This window comes from Aythya ferina (assembly GCF_964211825.1).
Source record: "Aythya ferina genome assembly, chromosome: 11".
In the NCBI taxonomy this organism is placed as follows: domain Eukaryota; kingdom Metazoa; phylum Chordata; class Aves; order Anseriformes; family Anatidae; genus Aythya; species Aythya ferina.
Genome location: NC_140307.1, coordinates 12,228,358 through 12,247,321, shown reverse-complemented (window position 1 = coordinate 12,247,321; position 18,964 = coordinate 12,228,358). Strand labels below are relative to the sequence as shown.

At 49.2% G+C, this 18,964-nt stretch overlaps 1 protein-coding gene across 7 annotated transcripts in view; it reads left to right on the top strand.

Moving 5' to 3' along the window:
- The window catches only part of HCN4 (hyperpolarization activated cyclic nucleotide gated potassium channel 4), a 168,997-nt gene that overhangs the window by 94,043 nt on the left and 55,990 nt on the right, over positions 1 to 18,964 (top strand). For all 7 annotated transcript variants that reach the window (XR_014696798.1, XM_084532193.1, XM_084532192.1 and 4 more), the window contains one exon: positions 2,278 to 2,701. Coding sequence is in view for 6 of the 7 variants with exons in the window: in XM_084532193.1 (XP_084388319.1) it covers positions 2,278 to 2,701 (424 nt within the window). In the remaining variant the exon portion in view is untranslated. The remainder of the gene's footprint in view (positions 1 to 2,277; positions 2,702 to 18,964) is intronic.

Sequence of the window (18,964 nt, the reverse complement as noted above, 5' to 3'; positions counted from 1 at the left end):
GCCACATCTGTCTCATGCCATTAATTTGAAACTTGGGAAAAATAATTTTCTTTGTGCATATTTCCTCCTGTATCCCCTGTAGGCAAATTAAAGATGGCTGGGAGGTTATTTATTTTCAGTAATAACGTACACACTGCTTCCAGACTTCCTGCTATTGTGCGATTATCTAGATTAATTGACTAGGAAAGATGCAGCATCATCTCAGACCCTTAATAAGGAAGACTGCAACATGGATTTATACAGTATTAATGCATATTGCTGTCTGACACGGCCTTGCTCTCAGAAGCACACGGACCTATCTCATGGCTGAGTGTCTACCAGCACCTCCTGTACTTCTATACTATGATACTTTGCCTGCAGGGGCATGGCACCTTGAGAACAAGGAGATGGTTGATGACATTTTCAGAAACCTCGTTAGTGGATAACTTGGCTTACACAAAAGCCGGTTGCCATCAGCCCCTGCTGAACGTTTCTGAGAAATTGCGGGCTGCTGGTTTGTGGCCCTGTCTGTCCATGTGTAATGGCTGGGATCGTGTGTTTAGAGGTGCTTCAGAGTGTTAGGTTCTCACCAAGGAGAGAGAATCTGTGCAGGCAGGGCTTTTGAGTCATCTTCTACCCTTTGATTTTGCTGCTGAGAGTTTAACAGATCCATGAGGCGCTTCACTACAGCGACATTGTTCTGCAGCAGCTCAGTCTGGTCTGCAGCACGGGCTTGGGCTGAACAATTCTTACCAAACCTAGATTTTGAGGAACTTTGAGGCAAATCCATTTTTTTTCTAAAAAAACATTTCCATGATTTTGACTGTAGTTGGTCAGACAGATGGACAAGCAGCATGGGGATGCCCTTTTTTGGCAAACCCAGCAGTTTCCTTCACTGCATCATTGGGAATCCAGAGTCACTCCACTGACGTCACTGGTACTGTGGTGATCTGCTTTAAAGGAAGGCACAATTCTCTCCCTTGTGTTTGAGTCCTGTTAGTTTTCTGTTGCCTTTTTATAGTCAAGGGAGTTAGGTTTATTTGGTACTCAAGAGGTTAATAATAAAAAGAATATAAACACCGTGCTAATTGGTGTGACGGACTAGAAGAGCCACAGCAGCTTTCTGAATGCCTCATCTTCAGGTATAAGCAACCGAAGCCAATAATCGGTTTGTTCTGTGCACTTTGTCCATTTGCTGTGACAAGTGCATCTGGATGTAAATTATTTATGATACCTCACAGTGTAACAGTAACAGCCCTGTAGTATACGATGTAGAGCTGATGAAATCTTGGCATTGTGAGACTACAGCGGATTGACATCTCTACGAGTGAAACATTTGGTGGGGACTGGAGCACCAGTGTTGGGCACTGAGGGTCCTTTGTGAGACTCCTCATCAAAGTATGAGATTCAGAAAAAAATTCAGTCCTCACCCTGGTTGAGTCGCAGCAACATCATGTGACAGTGTATTGTTTGCACTAGAACCTGGGGAAAATCTTTAAAAAGCCCAAACAAATAAATTAGGAACTGTATTTAGGCTGTGTGTGCCTTCAAGAATGAAAACGAGTGTTGTTGTAAGGCCTGCTGGATAATATTGACTTGTCGCTGAAGTGAAGATAAGTTTCTTGGAGACTGTGCTTTATGACACAGTAGCTAAATGTTGTTGTTGCTTACTTTAGAAATGAAATAGATAATTTCCAGGCGCATGACTCTGAGCTTTATTGATCATTTCTGTACAGCAGAAGAGTCTATAGAGTGTGAACTAAACTCCAAGTGCAGGCTCAGTGTAAGCTTGGTTCAACAAGAGAGCTAAACCAAATACAGCCGTTCCTAGTTCTATCTTGATCCCAATGCTACCTGCGCTGGCTGCTTGCAAAGGAGGATCAGACAGTAGGAGCAAGCCTGATTGATGACTGTGACCCCAAATGGCTTTGTTGACCTGCTGACTCTGGGCCCTTCCAGATACTTGTTCTGACCCTTTTCATAGCAGTCACTGCCGTAACTTCAAATATCTCTGTCTTCTTGGTGGCCCTGAAGGTCCAGTCAAAGTTTTCCAGGGAGCACGTCTAGCCATGTACCTAATTCCTCTCTGAACCCTCTCAGCCCGAAGATGAGTGTCTCTGTGCCATTAAGCACATAATTATGTTAGCTGCTTGTGCACTGGGAAAACATCAGGCAGCCTAGCAAAGCTTAGGTAACGAGTGACAGGAGAGATGTATAAAGCACATCAGTTCTGTTGATGTGGGCTCCCTGGTCTCCCACTCCATAGCTGATCTCACGTGTCTCTGTCTTGCTGTCCAGGTTTTATTGGGATTTGACCATGCTGCTGCTGATGGTAGGGAACCTGATCATCATCCCTGTGGGCATCACTTTCTTCAAGGATGAAAACACTACCCCGTGGATTGTCTTCAATGTGGTTTCGGACACGTTCTTCCTCATCGACCTTGTCCTCAACTTCCGAACAGGCATCGTGGTGGAGGACAACACAGAGATCATCCTAGACCCACAGCGGATCAAGATGAAGTACCTGAAGAGCTGGTTTGTGGTGGATTTTATCTCCTCCATCCCTGTTGACTACATCTTCCTGATCGTTGAAACCCGCATTGACTCTGAAGTGTACAAGACAGCCCGGGCACTGCGCATCGTGCGCTTCACTAAGATCCTCAGCCTCCTGCGGCTCCTGCGGCTCTCCCGGCTCATCCGCTACATTCATCAGTGGGAGGAGGTGAGCAGAGCCTGCGGTGCACTTGCATCCTAAATCTTTTCTCCGCTTATGCCGGTATTACACAAAGGTGCTTAGATTGAATGCCCATTCTCCCACTTTATTCCAGTGCGAATGCTAAAGATTGTGTCTTGAGTGTAATGCTTTGCTTTTAGCAGGTTCCCAAGACGGCCGTCAGCTTGCTGTTGCACAGTCACTTGAGACTCTACTATCTCCTTCAGGGTCGTACTGCGTGTGCTCTGGGGAGGGGATGCATGGGTTGAGTGGGGAGCAAGTGCACTTGGGTCTGCTGCAGGCAGTGTGAAGCCAGAGCTGGCTGTGCGGGGAGCAGTTATGCAGTGTGGTCTTGCCCTCTCAGAGCCCCGGGAGGTCCAGAGATGGTGCAGAGGAAGGGTCTAGAGACAGCTGATTTGCAGAACCTGCGGCGTTTATTTACCCAAGCAACTTCTACATGCTTAGCTCCTGAATAAATGGCTTGGTTATATATTTATAACCTTTTTGCTTTCTAAATTCTCTGACATGATGTTAAGGGGAAGAGGAAAGAAGAACATTTTGCAGACAAATAGGGTCCATTTAAAAACATAATGGTCTGGTGAAAAGCAAGAGCCCCAGTATCCTGTGCTGTTCTCAGAGGAGCTGCAATGTGAAGAGCAAGTTGTCAGGCTTACTGTGAGTGAAGCCACAACCTTACAAGTAGCTCGAAAATTAGTTATTTTTTCCTGTCTCCGTGCTCTCCAAAGCAGAGAGAAAGCTCCCTGCAGCTTTCTCCACATGTCAGTAGCATATTTTCAGGACAATGAAAGCTGGTCAAGGCAATTTCATCTTCTTCCCCATTCCTTCTCCTCTGCTTTGGAGCAGAGGCTGATGCAGAACATGATCTAATGCAGTGTGCGCTCCTGGGAATGTGAAGGGAAAGCAGCCATGCAAGTCATGGCTAGATTGCACCGAGCTGTCAGAACACTAACTCACGACGGAGGTGAACTGCTTCCTCCTCCCAGCATCACGGGCTCAGAGGGAGAGCATTGGTGCATACCTTACAAATCTCGGGCTTCACCTTCATAGCCTTATGATTTGTGAATGTTTCACTTAGAGCAGAGCACAACGCCTTGCTGAAGTTTGGGATGAAATTGTGCTAGGTGCTGTACAGATGCATAGGGAGAGACAGCTACAGCCCTGAAGAATTCACTACTAGGTTACTTTGCTTCATAGCACAGACAGACGGGATGTGCATTGAGAGATGGAGACCAATAAAGCAGAAATGTCTTTCCTGGTGTGGCTCAGTAGCTCGGAGACAGGGCTGAGCAATGAAGTATCTCCAGGTCTCTTGTCTTGTCCCCTGGTTGCCTTGCTTCTCTGACACTCAGGAAAGGGGAGTTGGTGGCTTAGGTTGATGCCAACGTAGCTCCTTGATGCTGATTTCCATAGTCATGGGGGTGTAGGGCTCAGCACTTGAGCACCTCTGCTACTTGACTTCCTTTCCATAAGGTGGTTGAAGAGGAGTTAAATATAATTGCTGTTAAGTGCACTGATTTTCTTTTAAAAACATAGTGAACAGGAAGCAATTCGGCACCCTTTCCCTGTCTTGCTTCTCCCAGGGTTTCACTGAGCAGCCCGTGGTGGTTCCAGTCTCGTACTGCAGATTGGGGTGGGGCATTCTGCCCTTCTGCTGGCTGTGCTGGGCACCAGGGGACAGCATAGCTGGGCACGCTCTGGATCCCTCCTGAAAAGCAGACTCCCTGGAGTGATGCAGTGCTGCAAGTGGAAGGGACAGATGGTGTTGGATTGCAGTTGGAGACTGCAATGCAGACTCTGTTATGCATTGCAGAGCCCAGCAGAGCAAACACGATAGTCTTTTTTCAAACAGGGCTCGACCCAAGCAGCAGTTTCCCAGAGAGAGTGTGGCACTAGGGGGTTTTCCACCTTCTTGAATGAGGGAGGGAAGCAGAGAGAAGGGGCAATCCCTTGCCGTTGGTGCAGTGCATGCTACAAAGCACCAAGGAGATGGGGAAGAGAAGTGCTGCTTCATCTCTGTGTGGGAGGAAGCTGTTGTGCTCGCTGGAACCACGCTGACAATTCTTGGAGCAATCACTGCTGCCACGGGGAACTTAGCTCCTCGCTTGTACCTACTGCTGAGACGCCAAGTCCTGTTTGAGGAGGGGAGGAGGATGCAGTGTGCGCAGAGATGTCAGTCTCCTTGCCCTGCCTCCTATGTGAACATTGCATCTGTGCATTAGTGTCACTCTGAGTACAGGGATGAGTGGTCACTTCCTGAGTTGAGAGAGCCTTTCTGTTTCTCCCCCTGCAATTGGCTATGCTCTGCATGAATTTATCACTCACCCTGCAGTGAGGAGGGAGCAGCCTTCTCTAGGGCTGCAATGCTGTAAAACAGCCAGCCACTCATCAGTTCCAGATCAATGCTAGTCATGAGTCTGTGGGCTCGAGAGCCAGTGGTTTGAAGTGCCTGCGCCATTCTGTCTCAGCAGCAGATTGCTGTGACATCCTCCCCCAGACCTGAACCAAGTACTTTGGGGCCTGCAGCTTGGAAAACACCCTAAAGAAGGGAAAAAAGAAAAAAGGAAAAAAAAAAAAAAAGAAAATTCATTGCGCTCATGTTCACTGGAGTAAAAAAATAAGCTTAATTCCAAATGTAGCATTTATTTGCATTATCCATTTTGCATGAGTGGTCCAAGGAATGAATTTACCAGTAGGGCAGAATATAAATAGAGTCTTTCTGAAGTGTCTGCCCGTATCTGTCCTGCAGTCAGAAGTTGGACTGCAGTGGAGGAAGGCATGCTTGCACTGGCTGAGCCTAGCATGCCTGCTCATCGCCTTATTATAAGCTTTGGTGTCTGGTAGTTTCCAGGTGCATTAGCAGAAATCCAGAGCAGCCAACATAGTCTGGGTCTGGAGCTGTGCTGGCATGGTGAGAACAAGCACAGGTACTCCTGTCATGCCTCGGTTGCAGCCATGGGAGTAGTCCAGAGGTGGCCCAACAAGCGGTGACAAGATTACAGGTGACCCCTGCGCTTTCCGGAGTGGTTGGGAAAGTGGCTGTGCTGCAGCAAGGAGCAACCTGAGCTCAGGATACGGCAGCAAAAAAAAAACAAAAAACAGAAGAGGCTGCAGAAGGCAGTACTTGCTGCTTGTGCACGCCCAGCCTAACCCTGCTTCATGCTGCCAGGCTTGGTGGCACCCCAGGGGAACTCTGCCCACCTCGGCCTTTGGCCTACCCCAGCAGCTAGTCAGGGTATCCAGGAAGGTTTGTGGTTCTGGGCCATGTGAAAAGAGGGGCACGCTGCAGCTCCCAGGCACAGGGAGCTGGGCCTTCGCGGTGTCATCCCTGAGAAACTGTTCAAAGAAAGCAGACTGAACGGTAATATCCTACAGACCTTATCCCAAGGTCACCCAGAAGAAATAATAAAGCAGAATAATGCCCTGTAATCCATATACCCGATCAAAAGGCAGCGCAGACTGCGAGTGTCAAACAAACAAAAAAATCCCTTTAGGTTTTCATAGGAAAATTGATTGATTTTTTTTTCCTTAAGAGCAATTTGCTGAGCTTCCCCTGTTTTATGCACATCTGCCCTGTGTTTGATGCCAGGATGCAGGAACCTATATTTAAGATCAAACTGTTGTGACTTACAGACAAGGAACATTTATTGGCACAACAGTAATACCCTGCTCCTGGAAATTGGTTTTCAAATAGCACATAGGCAATGCTAACCAAAACATTTTGTTTTCAGAATCTCATGCGAGAGACTATGGTGGGAAGGAAAGCATCTAACTGGTTTTGATATATATCACAATAATAAGAGATTGTCAGACGTGAGAGGATTTTGTAAATATTTTTGTCAAAAAGAAAGGTGTATTTTTCTATTTTGGCAGCTGAAACCTGAAGAAAGGACAATTGTGTCATTTTCAGACTATTACTTCAATGAAAACGTCCAAACCTTCCCAGATACTGTCCTTTTTCCTCCCTCGTGTTTCCATATTATATAAAAGTTTCAGAATGGAAGAAATGCATCTTCTCCGGTCTGTTACTGGCCACAGATTACATCATCTGAAAGATGACGTCGCTTTTAGGAAGATTCAGAGAGATTCAGAAAGCTGATTCAAAGGTTAGAGGGCTCGCCGGGCAGGACCAGGAGAAAGCTTCCAACAACTGTGAGACCGTAGCTCCCAATTGATTTCCATTTTCATTTGAACAGCTAATTCCCCTAGGTTCTTCTGACCTATTTGTAGCCTTCCTTAAATTAAATTAACTTAACATGGCTAGTGGCCTGGGGGATGTAATGATAGTCCAAATCCATAACTGGCTCCTGAGAGGGGAGGAGCTGGGCAGAATTATTGTACTCGAGCAGCACAGCAGGGTCCCATTCCACGAGCAGTTGAAAATAGCTTAGCAGATTTTCATCGATATGGTTTGCAATTCTGCCGCGTTAAATAGCGAGGCAGACCCATGAGAGTAACTCGTTAAAACCTCTGGCCTCCGTTGGGCAAAATCGGACTCAGCAAACACGGGGAACGTGGCAGGCAGGGGGAGAACGGGCTGAATTTCTTCCTTAGTTTGCATTACCTCATTTCTGAAGGCAGAATTACCAAGCATTTGTCTTAATGTCATCACAAGAGCTAATTAGGATCAGAATGCCAGTTACAGTCATTTGCATTCTCACTGCACAAAGTGTCCCAAAACTGGAGCATCTTTTCCTTTTCGAGAAAATCCCGGCTGCACTGAAATTAATAGCAAAACCCCCTTGTTGCCACACGAGAAGAAGGTCGCTCCAGATTTTACCACAGCCTTTACGTCGAGCTGTTTCACTTGTGCAGCAGAATATCCTTGCCGAACAGGGGCAGACACCAGAAGGAAGGAGATGTTCTCCATTTCTGTGCAGACATGACATTTCCCCGTAGCCAGTGGCCCAACCCCTGCCCTGGGCTGTGTCACCTTTCGGGAGAAAGAAACCTTACCCAAAGTTTTTTGGCAGGGTTTGTCTCCGGCAGGAAGTTCTGCTGCCATAATTCAAATTCAGCTTTCTACCTGGGCAATGGGAATACACAGTTGCAAAGATGGTATCGTAAAAAATGGGTTATAATGAATTATAAGGAGCAAGGCAAATATTTGAATAGCTGTGCAGCTACAGAGGGTGCCATAAAAAGGAAAAAGCCTTCTTCTTTTTTTTATAGTCACCTTCTGGCAGTGCTTAATGCGTCTCCTGTCAACAGCGTGGTATGATACAGGGAATAGATGGCGTGAGGGGCCGGGAGGAGGGCGCAGAGCCATTTGTCTCTAGGTCAGTGGTTCAGATGCAGCTCGTAGCAAGTGAAAGCCATTTGCCATCTCACGGCCGCTTGTCTCTGGGCTGTTCTTAGTAGCTGGGTGCCTGCATGACACAATCACCTGTGGGGCTGGCCCTGGGAAGCCTCTGGCTCCCTTTAGTAGCATCTGGGAGGTTTAAGGCCCCACAAGCCCCTGAAGAGAAGTCCCCAGTGATTGGGGCACAGGGCACAGCAATAAGAGGGTCTTGCCTGTGCCCAGCCTCTCGTTTTGCGTGTCAGAGGGCTCTCAGTCTGGGCTTTCACGCTGTGATGAAATTATAAAGGCTTTCAAAAGAGAGAGGCTGATCTGCTAATGATCTCTAATCACTGGGAGAGCTGGTTGCTGCTCCAGCCTCTCATTTTCCTCTTCCCTCAGACTCCTCCCAGCTTCCTCCTTACACATCCCCTTGCTGGGTACCGTGCTAAGTTCGCTTTTCTCCCAGAGAGCTCACGTCTCCGCATTTCTCTGCCAGCACCAGCTGCCCGCAGCCCGACGCCCGTATCCTGCCAGCTGCCTGTCATTTGTCCTCAGGCCATTGTTTTTGGAGGGGGCTCTCTGGCAGCCTTTGTTCTTGCTGCTGTGGCACAGTAACAGAGGGTCCTCAAAGGAGAAGTGCTGGAGCCTGGCATGAGGAGGTTCCTGCTGCAATCCGTGCCATTTTCCAAGGCTTCCTACCATGGAGGCTGCATGCTATTGATGGGGCGTTCTCCCCCGTGTTTTAGCTGCATGGGAATAATGTTCTGCCAGGCTCACCCCATACTTTAAGGCCAGTGTGTCTGAGGCACATTAGCCTTGGCAAGTGGGAGCAAATTAATTGCTCCTGTCACTGAAGCTTCTTCAGGAAGGCACTATTGATTGCATTCATATCAAGTGAAAAACTTTAATGAGGTAGCTGAAGAGAACAGCATTTCCTCGCCTCACTTTTCTTATTTAGTGAGACAGGGTTGGAAAGGGCTGTGCCAGATCCATAAGTTGTGTGAATGAAGTAGGACCTTGGCCCAGATAGGGCCATGAGGGAAAAAAATTAGAAGCTGGTTAGTGGGAAAGGACGAAGAGGGGATTTGGGAGTGTAAGAAGGAGCACAGCAGCATTGAGTTGCTTTTTTGCCAGGAGAAATTGAAGTTGATTGCTTTGTTTCCCCATGGAGCATTTTTGTGTGCTCTGAAGCAGTCGATGGGTGAGGGCAAGTCTGCTTGTCATCCTTGTTTGCTTGTCATCCCCAGACCTGCTGGGCACTCGGGGGCACCTCTGCACGCCAGATCAATTCAGGGTAGTGGGGACCTACCCAGTCCGTTCTGTTCCAGCAGGAGGACAGGGACCCAGGGAGAGAACAGCCAATTATCACCACATCTCCCTGTCTGTAGGCACTTGCTACACCCTGTGGCAAGTGCTGTTGTGCTGTGGGGCTCAAGGCAGAGCAAAAAGCCCCAGTCCCCCTCCCAGACAAAGCTGGCTAGGACACAGCGCAGCATTCAGACCTGAGGCTTCAGCACCAGCGCTGCATAATACTGTGAGCCAAAGAAGTCCCAGGCGTTGCCATGCGAACAAGGTAGCCGAAGGCAAGCTCTTGCCTTTCAAAGGTGCAGAGGCAGGGGCACGGGGCGATGCCAGCTGGGCAGAAAGGGCAGGACCCATCCTGCCAGGGGGGCTGCACAAGGGCTCAGCGGGCAAAACCTGAGGTTCCGAACAATTCTCACTTCCACTCCGGAGAAAAAAGCTGCCAGCCACAGTGCGAGGCTCTGCAGCACACCGTGTGTGGGGAAAGGGAGCTGGAAAGCCTGAGAAGCCCTGAGAAGACGGTTGGTTTTTATCCTCCTTACTTCTTTGCCAGAAATATGCTAATGCAATGCAAAACAGCCTTACTTTTTCCACTAGTTTGAGGTGAAAGGAGGAAAAAATCTTTCTGGGGAAGGACAAGCTTCACTCCTGAGCAAGGCACAGAGAGGTGCGAAGGTTTAATGGGCAAGAGCCTTATTGATGAAGTTATTTTCTGAGCACCGCTGTGAAAAGAGCTGTTTCGAAGACAGTTTCAGGACATGCAATTATCCGGTTTGCCAGCTTAATGCATTCAACTTAACCTCATTTTTATGAAGCAGAAATCAATGTGGTAACTTTTTCAGAGCCTAGAGATGACATTTTATTCTTGCTTCTCTCACAAGGATACATATTTTTAAGCTTCCTCTTCTGCTTTAACTCCTCCCTCTCCCCATTTTGATTAAGCAGGAATACCCTAAGGGCTAGAGGAAAGGATGAGGCAATTTCCATATTCCCAGAATCATTTAAGAGTGGAAAATGTTTATGCAATCTCTTTGCAAAATTCTCCTTGCTACCTTCTTGGAAAAGGACTTGGAACTGCAGCTCTGACTTCAGGACAAGAACCTTTTTGTTCCTTTCATTCCAGCACCACGTCACCAGGAAAGAATTGTAACGTGTTGTTAACGATGCCGACCTTCACCCTGGGTTTTCATTCCAAGGAATGAGTGTCCCCCAAGTTGCTGCCTTTCCAGCCTCTGTCACCTTCCCTGCTCCTGCATGGTCAGGAATAAGTTGGTCATTATTCCTCCCTTGTTTCTTCCCTTCCTAAGCAAGAAGTCCTGCAGAACAGCAGGTGCTGGAGCTGTGAGCTGGATAATGTCTTTGGAGAAGTTCTTCAACAAGAGTGTGCCATAAAATTGGAGAGAATAGAGGTAATTGCCCCACTTTTGATAAATATTCCTCCTCTCAAGTACTCCTACCCCAGTCCTTCCTGAAGTAGGTTGTGCCACGCACGTGGTGTTTTAGTCTAGGAACACATGAAAAATCCTTTGTATGATCTGGGCAAAGGAATAAAAAATAAAACTTCACAACAAAAATCTTCAGAATTTTACAACACAACTCATCCAAAAAAGCAACAGTGCTTTAGTTCCCCTCAATCAGCGTCCCTCGACTGGCTTTTTTATCACAGAAGTTGGCGAGCGTTTCATTGGGACCCTGCTGTTCTGAGCTTTTTGTGACAGTTTGATGGCATGAGAGTCCCAAAGCACACAGCAGCCCAAGCCCCCAGGGCTCCTGGAGCAGGTGGCAGCACGAGGAACAGCAGTGCCACCGCCAGAGGGACGGGTGGTGGCAGCCAGCCACAGGTGCTGTGCAGCTGAGCTGGGTCAGCAGCGCAGGAGCCTGGATGATGCCACGCTCTCTGTCCTCCCCTCAGCGGTTCTCTACATGATCAGGTTGGTCTAGGGCTGAACGTGGGGGTATATGTGTGCACGTCCAGAGGGAAAGGGGAATGAAGACTGTGGAGTTTGGCTTTTTAATCGCAAGGGAAAAGTATTTTTCCTGGCGCTGTGAAATGGCAGCGGTGGCCCTGTCTGCCTTGGCAGAGCCCCGTGGCAGGCAGTCCGCAACAAACTGGTGATTGTATCTTTGTCATTGCTCATCCAGTATTTATGAGGGAGAAGCCAGAAATCAGGGAAGGCCTGATCACAGGAAACTTTTGGCCTTTCATGACAGCAGCAAAAAGAATGTGAGAGATGTGACTGGAAAACAGAAATACCCAAATTCTTCTCCTAGCCTCCTTCTGGGCTTAGGATAAGCCCTGTGCCCGTCATCCCTCAGTGTTCCTTTCTGTGAAGTGAAGGTAAGGATGTAGTCACCTCATTGACAATCTTAAACAGCAGCATGTCCTTCAAGCTTCTGCAGTGCCATCAGGCCTGGGATCTGCTCCGACACAGGCCCTGAACAATCCTGATGAGATGTGACCTAAGCACGGACTTCTCTGCTATGTGCCCTCTGGCAGGTCCTGCCCCTGGGCTGCTGGAACACTGTTCCTACTCTTTTCCAGAAGCAGAGCCCTAACCCAACGTCAGACAGAGATGTCTCTGTCATAGTGTGTGGCTTTTCACTGTACTGTGATGTGTCTCACGTCGTCTCTCACCTGTTGACTTAGTGCAGGTAGATGAGCACAGAAGAGGATGACATCATGGTTACTCTGGATCTTTGCCCTGTAAGGGGCAGGAGAGAAGGAGAAGCTTGGTGAAGGTTTCCCAAGTTTGGATCCCACCAGGATCTGAAGGAAGGACGGATGGGCTTTGCAGTCAGCAAGTGAACTTGGAGCAGGAGGTGAGCCTGAGGGGAAGTCTTGGGCTAAGGGCCAGCCCTGACAGTGGCCGGGGACCAACTGGAAAAGAAGTGGCTTGGGAAGAGCTGGGCTGTGCAGCATGCTGCCTGGTACCGGGGGAGTGCACGGAGCCCTGGGAGCCTGCCCTTGCCCGGCGCTGGGTTAGGTCTGGCCCTGCTCCTGGGTGGTGGAGCCTGCGGAGGGTGAACTTGGAGAGAACCTCGCTCTGCGCTGGCACTGACAGGCAACCAAACAGGCAGCAGCAGTGCTTCCTTGTAAACACTGGGAAGAAACTGTGAGGATAATGTCTCTTAAAGCAGCTGACAGGCCTGTTCTTCCTCAAGTCCCTGGAGGGGGTGGAGAACAGTTAAGACGCAGCAGCTGTGTTTGTTGTTATGTTTTTTTTTTTTCTTCATTTATATTTTTTTTACCCAGCAAACTGCCGGGTGTTAATTCCTCTTGATTTGCTGTGTCTCAGTGCAGCCCAGTTTGGAGAGGCTGTCCCTCGAATAGGGCTGATTAGACTCCTCTCCAGTATGCACCACCCAAACATCCCTAATTCCACTTTATCCCAACAGTGATTGGCTTTTTGACACTACAAAAAATTAGGCTGGGATTGTGTAGTTAGTTAGATAAATTGGGTGCAGCCAAAGTCCAGAGGCTCTGTCAGGGCCCAGCAGTGATCACCGAGAGGTCCTAGTCATCATCATGTCACCACCACCCCAAATCAGTCCCATCTACTGGGCTCGGCTCTAACTGGTTTCTGAAGGAGCAGGAGGTGAGCCACGTCAGGGTAGTTGTGTCTTCTGCAAGGGTGTTAGAGCACATCGTGGGGGCTAAAAAAGCTTGGGAGCAGCCCTGGCAAATGGCTGGGCTGGCAGAGCCTTGCCTGCCCCTTCACATAAGAGACCACGTAGAGAGAGCCCAGTGACTGCATGGGGACTCCCCGTGGGCTGGGAATGTGCCCCTTGGTTGGAGGGTGATATTCTGCTGGTGGTTTTACAGCAATGCATTGTAAGATGCTGATGGACGCGCTGGTGGACTTGGGGTATCACATGAGCTCAGTACTTCCCCATCTCCGTGAGTGTCCATCCCCGCCTTGTGCTGGAGCAGCCACAGGAGATGCAAAGTGGAGCCACAAATGAACCACAAGGAGCTTGTGCCATGATCACCATCCTCCCTATTTTCATATTGCTCCGCCATGCACACAGAGGACAAAAAGGGCTGTCATTTGCATACAGGTGGAGAGAAAAAAACCCACGTGTGATTCGGGTTGATGGCACTTTCTCCAGCAGGCTTTCCCCCTCCCCTCAGGCTTGACCTACGTGTGAGCCTTGCTCCTCTGCACCCCAAATATTTCCACAAAGGTCTGCTGCCTGCCAGGCTGAGCAGGCATCTCACCAGCTGGCTTGTTCAGTCGATAAATCACCTCCAGCTTGCACGTACAGGGAAGGATGGATACGAACTTTCCCCTTCAGCTGTCTGCCTTCCAGATCTGAAAGACACATTGCATTTTGTCTTGGGGGAGAAGCAGCCCCAGTCCAACTCTGGAATATGAAAGAAAAGCGGAGGAAGGCCGGCAGGGCAGGAGGAAGGCAGAACGAAGAGGAAATGAGAAATGAGGAAGACCTGCTGCATCATCTAATCTGCCCTGGCACAGAACTATCTGATCTTCAAGGCTGTTGTGAGATAAGTTTTAAATGCCTCAAGTCACAAGGCATTGTCACCTTTTCTGAGAAGTTCATCTTGCAGCATTGCCTTGCGTGTTGTGAAGGATTACTTACTTTCAAGCACAGGAGACTGCCTTGCTTAGCCGGGCTCTGCCTGCTGCTGCACAGAGAACGAGTGGGCTGGGGAGCAGAGAGCTGGTCTTTGCTGTTTCTAGGGGGAAGAGGTTGGTTTCTCCAGCACAGAAAGCAAAAGGAAATGCTCGTAGCAGTGAGCATGTAGAAGTGAGCATGACAGATTGTAGCTCTGTCTCGCCTTGCACAGTGCTTCCCATGAGTGCACACAGGGCAGAGGCAGTGCAGCGATGCTTTAGGAGAACTTGAGGAATCCTTCCTGGAGCTCCCCTCATGACCCTTGGCAACAATGCTGCTGGAGATGAGATAGAAGCGCATGCTGCTGCTGCTTCTTGTACAGATTTTTGCCCCTCTCCTTGCTCTCGTCAAGGTCATTTCAGCAGCTAGCAGGGAAGGAAGAGTGCAGCCCATTTTAGGAAGATGGAAAAAAACCCTTTGGTTTCCATCCCGACTCACTGTGAGCGCTGGGAACGCAGGCGATGAGGTATGGAGCCAGGCTGGGACATTTCCTCTCTGGCCTTTGCCCTTTCCCTCCTCCCCCCTTCCTGAGGCAGAGCATGCTGCGAGCTCCTGTAGGAGATGCTTCCTTTAAAAGAAACTTTATCGCAAAGCACTCGCCCCTTATCTGCAGCCTTCAGACGTGGATGTGCTGCACAGAGTGCTGGCTGGGGACGTGCAGCAGCTGGCAGCAGCCTTCCTTCTGCTGCTGGAGACAGAAAGCTCTCCGGGCCTCCCTCCCAACCTGCCTGCAGCAGTGCAGCCGCTACACCAGCCGTGCACGCTCCCGGGAGAGGCATGCCTCCCGCTTTTCAAGGTTCACCAGCACTGCAGAAAAGTGCCCATGCATCTCTGCTGGCTTTGCTCAGTAGCACCATGGAGGGGGGATCTTAGAGATCAGAGATCACACTCTCACTGAAAACCCGAGGGCCTTGGTGAGGTTTGCACAGCCCCCATGGAAGCTCATACTGCCTCATCACCCCGGCTGCTCTTTGTATTTGAGCACCGTGGGCTCCGAGTGTGCTGCAGCAAGCTCCTGGGGGTGAAAGTGTAGGAGTGCTCTGCCATTCCCTTGCCTGATAAATGTTGCCCCAGCCCGAGTGATTACTGGCTGCAGGATGTGCTGCTCACTTCAACCTCCTTCCCTGTTCCTTCCTACCTCAGCAGCCTCTAGCCAGCAGCAGCAGATGGAGGGGAAGCAGCCTCAGAGCCCAGCGTTTGACCCTGATCAACTAATGGGGTGAGGGAAGGGCGAAGAGCCAGTGCTGCAATCAGCCATTGGAGCGAAGCAGTGCCTGCTTTGATTAGCTAGCAATCTGGGGGGCATTTGGAGGAAAAGCTGCTCGCGTACATTCCCTCCTCCCTGGGGGAGATGTGAGCTGTAGGACAACACCCCACAACTTGCTGCATTGTTTTAGGACAGAGGGCAGAAACTCTTCTTTGAAGAGACCTTTCTAATGGAAGAGAAGATGTTTGCATGTGACTGAAGTGGAAAGACCAGGCTAAAAGGGACGGAGGATATTTTATTCCAGGCAGGGCTGGGCACCGGCACCCCACACAGTGGCTTCTTGTTCCTGTTGCTTGTTTGCAGGTGGTCCAGAGCTTACCCTGTGTGACAGCTGACAGCCAGCCTCTTGCCTGTGGGCCTGGCAGAGCAGCACACCGTGGGCTGCTGCTGGAGCTGGAAGGTGGGGAGGTTGCACCGATGAGCCAGCTTAATTGACAACTGGCCCAGAAAATGAGATGTGATAATGGGTGGGAGGCAGCTGCCAACTCCAGATGCCTGCACTGGCATCAGAGAAGGGGCAAGAGAGTAGGTAGAGATCCTCTTGATTCCTGGGGCGATGGCAGCAGGAGGTCATCTGTGGCCATCAGTTTCAGCAGGGACATCCCTTCACCTCCGTACGTGCACCTAGCTGCGCTGTGGGGCTGACAGCTCGGCAAAGCCCAGCCGGCTTGCTGCAGGGTGCTGGCACTTGTCTCCGTGCCTGGCCCTGCCTGGCCCTGGTTGTCACTGCGGCCCTCCCTCGCTGCCTGTTGTGACCATAAGGGTTTGGCAGGTCACCTTGGGTGTGCTGGATCCAAAGGTATGCTGTGCTGGGGAAATCCAGGTGTGATTTCACCTGCTGGAAGAAGCTCCTTTACCCTGTATCAGCTCTGATTTCTGATTCCCCAAGTGATGTGGCCTCCCAGCCTTTCATTCAGCAAGCTAATGCTGCTACAGGAGTCTTACAGTCTGTGTTTTGCCCTGAAGTTCCTTTTGAGGTTTTCCTTTTTACTTGCATCCCAACACATTGCGCTCTGTGCTCCTCACCCCATCCTCAAAGATCTCTTTCCTCCTCACCTCCCTTTTGGCATCCAGCAGATCAAAAAAGACCCCATTGCCAAACGCTTTCTCATCAGAAGTGTTTACATCCCCCATGATATTTAGCCTACAGAGGAGAGAGGGCTCTCTAATTGAAATCCTGATGTTCAGATTATTTCTCGTCTCTGCAATAAGGAGAGTTACAAAGCTGAGGCTCAAATAGCAATCGCTTGCTAAATACGTGGACACAAGTTTAATCCTTTCGGAGTTTGAGGTTTTAGGGAGATCCAGACTAATAACAGGAATCCATTCTTGAATCCCTTCCATTTTCAGTCGTCCCACTGGGGGCTGTGAAATATGTGATCCCTGTGATTGTGTTGTTTACTGCTCTTCAGAGTGCCCACACCCATCTGCGTGCTTCAGAGTACGTTCTCTCGAGGAAGTCACCAGCTTGTAGGTGGTCAGGAAGAGAAACTTCACGACGATTCCCATGTCTCACTTGCTGCCCACCATGTGCGCAAAATTCTGGAATACAACGGCGCTGTAAACTTGAAAGATATTCATGGAAGTTTAGTGAAAGGAGCCAAAACCTCCCTTCTCATGCGATCTCAACCATATCAGACATGGAGCTGGGCAATCAGGTCCCATGGTTCTGAATTCATGCTGAGTCCTCATCTAATGGAGCAGGCTCATATCTGGGTTCCTCCACATTGGCTTTAAAATCTGAAGTGGCTCAAGTTTGCTTCATCCCATGCATGGTTGTACCTTGGCTTTTTGAGGCTTCCCACTCCCCTGGGAGGGCAGCAGCCTGAGAAGGGGCCAAGACTTTGTCTGAAGCTGGGTTTCCAAGAGGCATTTCTTACCCCGTGGTACTCTAGAGGAACTGGTTGACTGCAGCTTCACTCTGTTCACTTTGTGGAGGAAAAGCTCCATAAACACAAAGAAAGTAAGTGATAGAATTATTTAAAACAAAGAAGGATTTACTCCTCGTGCTAAAGCTTCCTGAGATGAGTACCTTTGACACTGTGTAGGAGGAATGTGCCTACTGCCCTGCTGCTTCTCCTTGCCCAATCCCACAAGTTACAGCTGCTCCTGGGATCTACATCCTCTGCCTTATATGCTTGTGTCCTGATTCACGTTTCCTGCTCTGCCAGAGCTTTACGGGGTCAGGGATCCAGCTTCATTTATAATCACTGGTGACACTTAATAATAATTCTGCCTTAGGTTAGAAGTGTTCATGTAAAACCACTCGTTACAGTAAATGTAAAGCAGTGAAGCACTGTGCTGGTCCTGTTCCCACCCTTCTCATAGCATGGCTCCCTAGGGCACCAGGCTGGTCCTGGGCTGCAGTTTTACCACTTTCTTAACATTTTTTGGGGGGGCAGCAAAGGCAGCGTCCAGCCTTTCTGGGTTTGGGCTGTCACTTCAGCAGGAGTCTGTGCTATTTCTTGAGTCCCCTCTTGTACCTGCACCGCATCCCCATAATCATGCATCCAGACATGGACTGAGCCTTGGCCTTACTTGTGAGGCGTGGAGCCTGAGTATGTTCAGCCCTTCCACACAGCCCTCATTGGTGTGGTCTGGACAGATCAAGCGTGACTGAGGCTCAGCACCATCCAGGAGCAGATCCCTTGGGATGTTCAAGCCCTCCTAAATTCACCTCTAGTACATCGAGCCCATGCTACAGGCACTGCGGTGCTGGAGAGGTGCGTGCCACAAGGCTGGCACTGCTCGGAGTCCATTCTCATTTCCCAGTGCCGATAGAGCCTCAGTGTATGTAGTCTGTAGCCTTTGTAGACATAGCCAGTGTAGGCACAGCTCCTGCAAAGCCCAGACAGCCACAGAGGTAAAGCAGCTCCTACCCCGCACTTAATTTCTCTGAATAAATATTCAGAGGTATTGACAAGGGAGGCTCTGCCGCAGCAGCATGCAGCGAGCTGCTAGGGGATTGTAAAGAATGATCAATGCTGTCATTTTTATGTACTTCATTTCCCCTGGCGATTTTTCAGTGCTGCCACCATCATTTCTTCTGTCCATTTCTTCTTACGCTGATGGGGGCGAATGTTCCTGCTGCTGCACTGGGGGCTTTCACAGCAATGAGGTGTCATTAAATCAGACAAGGCAGCAGAAGTTGAAGAATGATCCAGAATATAGAGGGCAAGGCAGGAGAGGTCGCATGAGCAGGTTATGAAGTGAATTCCCAAAGGACTCAGTTTCTTCTCAAACTAAACAAGAAACCAAGCAGAGCAGGGAGGCAGCTCCAGTTCTGTTTGGTACTGTAGCTTCTTTGTGAAAGCTGCTTCTGTGTAGTTTCTTCCTGCCAAGGTCCTTGCTGGAGGTGATAAAAAAGCAGAGCAGGTGTTGGAGGAGCACAGGGTGGAGACAAGCATTAAAAATGTTATAAATCTCCATTGTAGGACAACGGGGGATGAAAATATCCCAAGTGTAGTCACTGGGACTACCTCTGCACAGTAGGAGTAAAGGGAATTCAGAGAAGACTGATGAGAATGCTTGAGAGCAACTTGGAATAAATCAGAAGTTTGAAATCCTTTCCTTTAAGGGAAAGTGGTGAAAAAAAAAAGCCTGTAAAGTAGTAACTGAGCCTGAAAAAGATGAGGGCCATATATATTTTGCCTGCTGCATACAGGAAGGATATGGAGCAGTCAGTGAAATTGAAAAGGCAGCAAATTCCAAATGAATTCAAAGAAATACTCTTTCAGATGGCGTGCATTCAGACATCGGAGCTTCT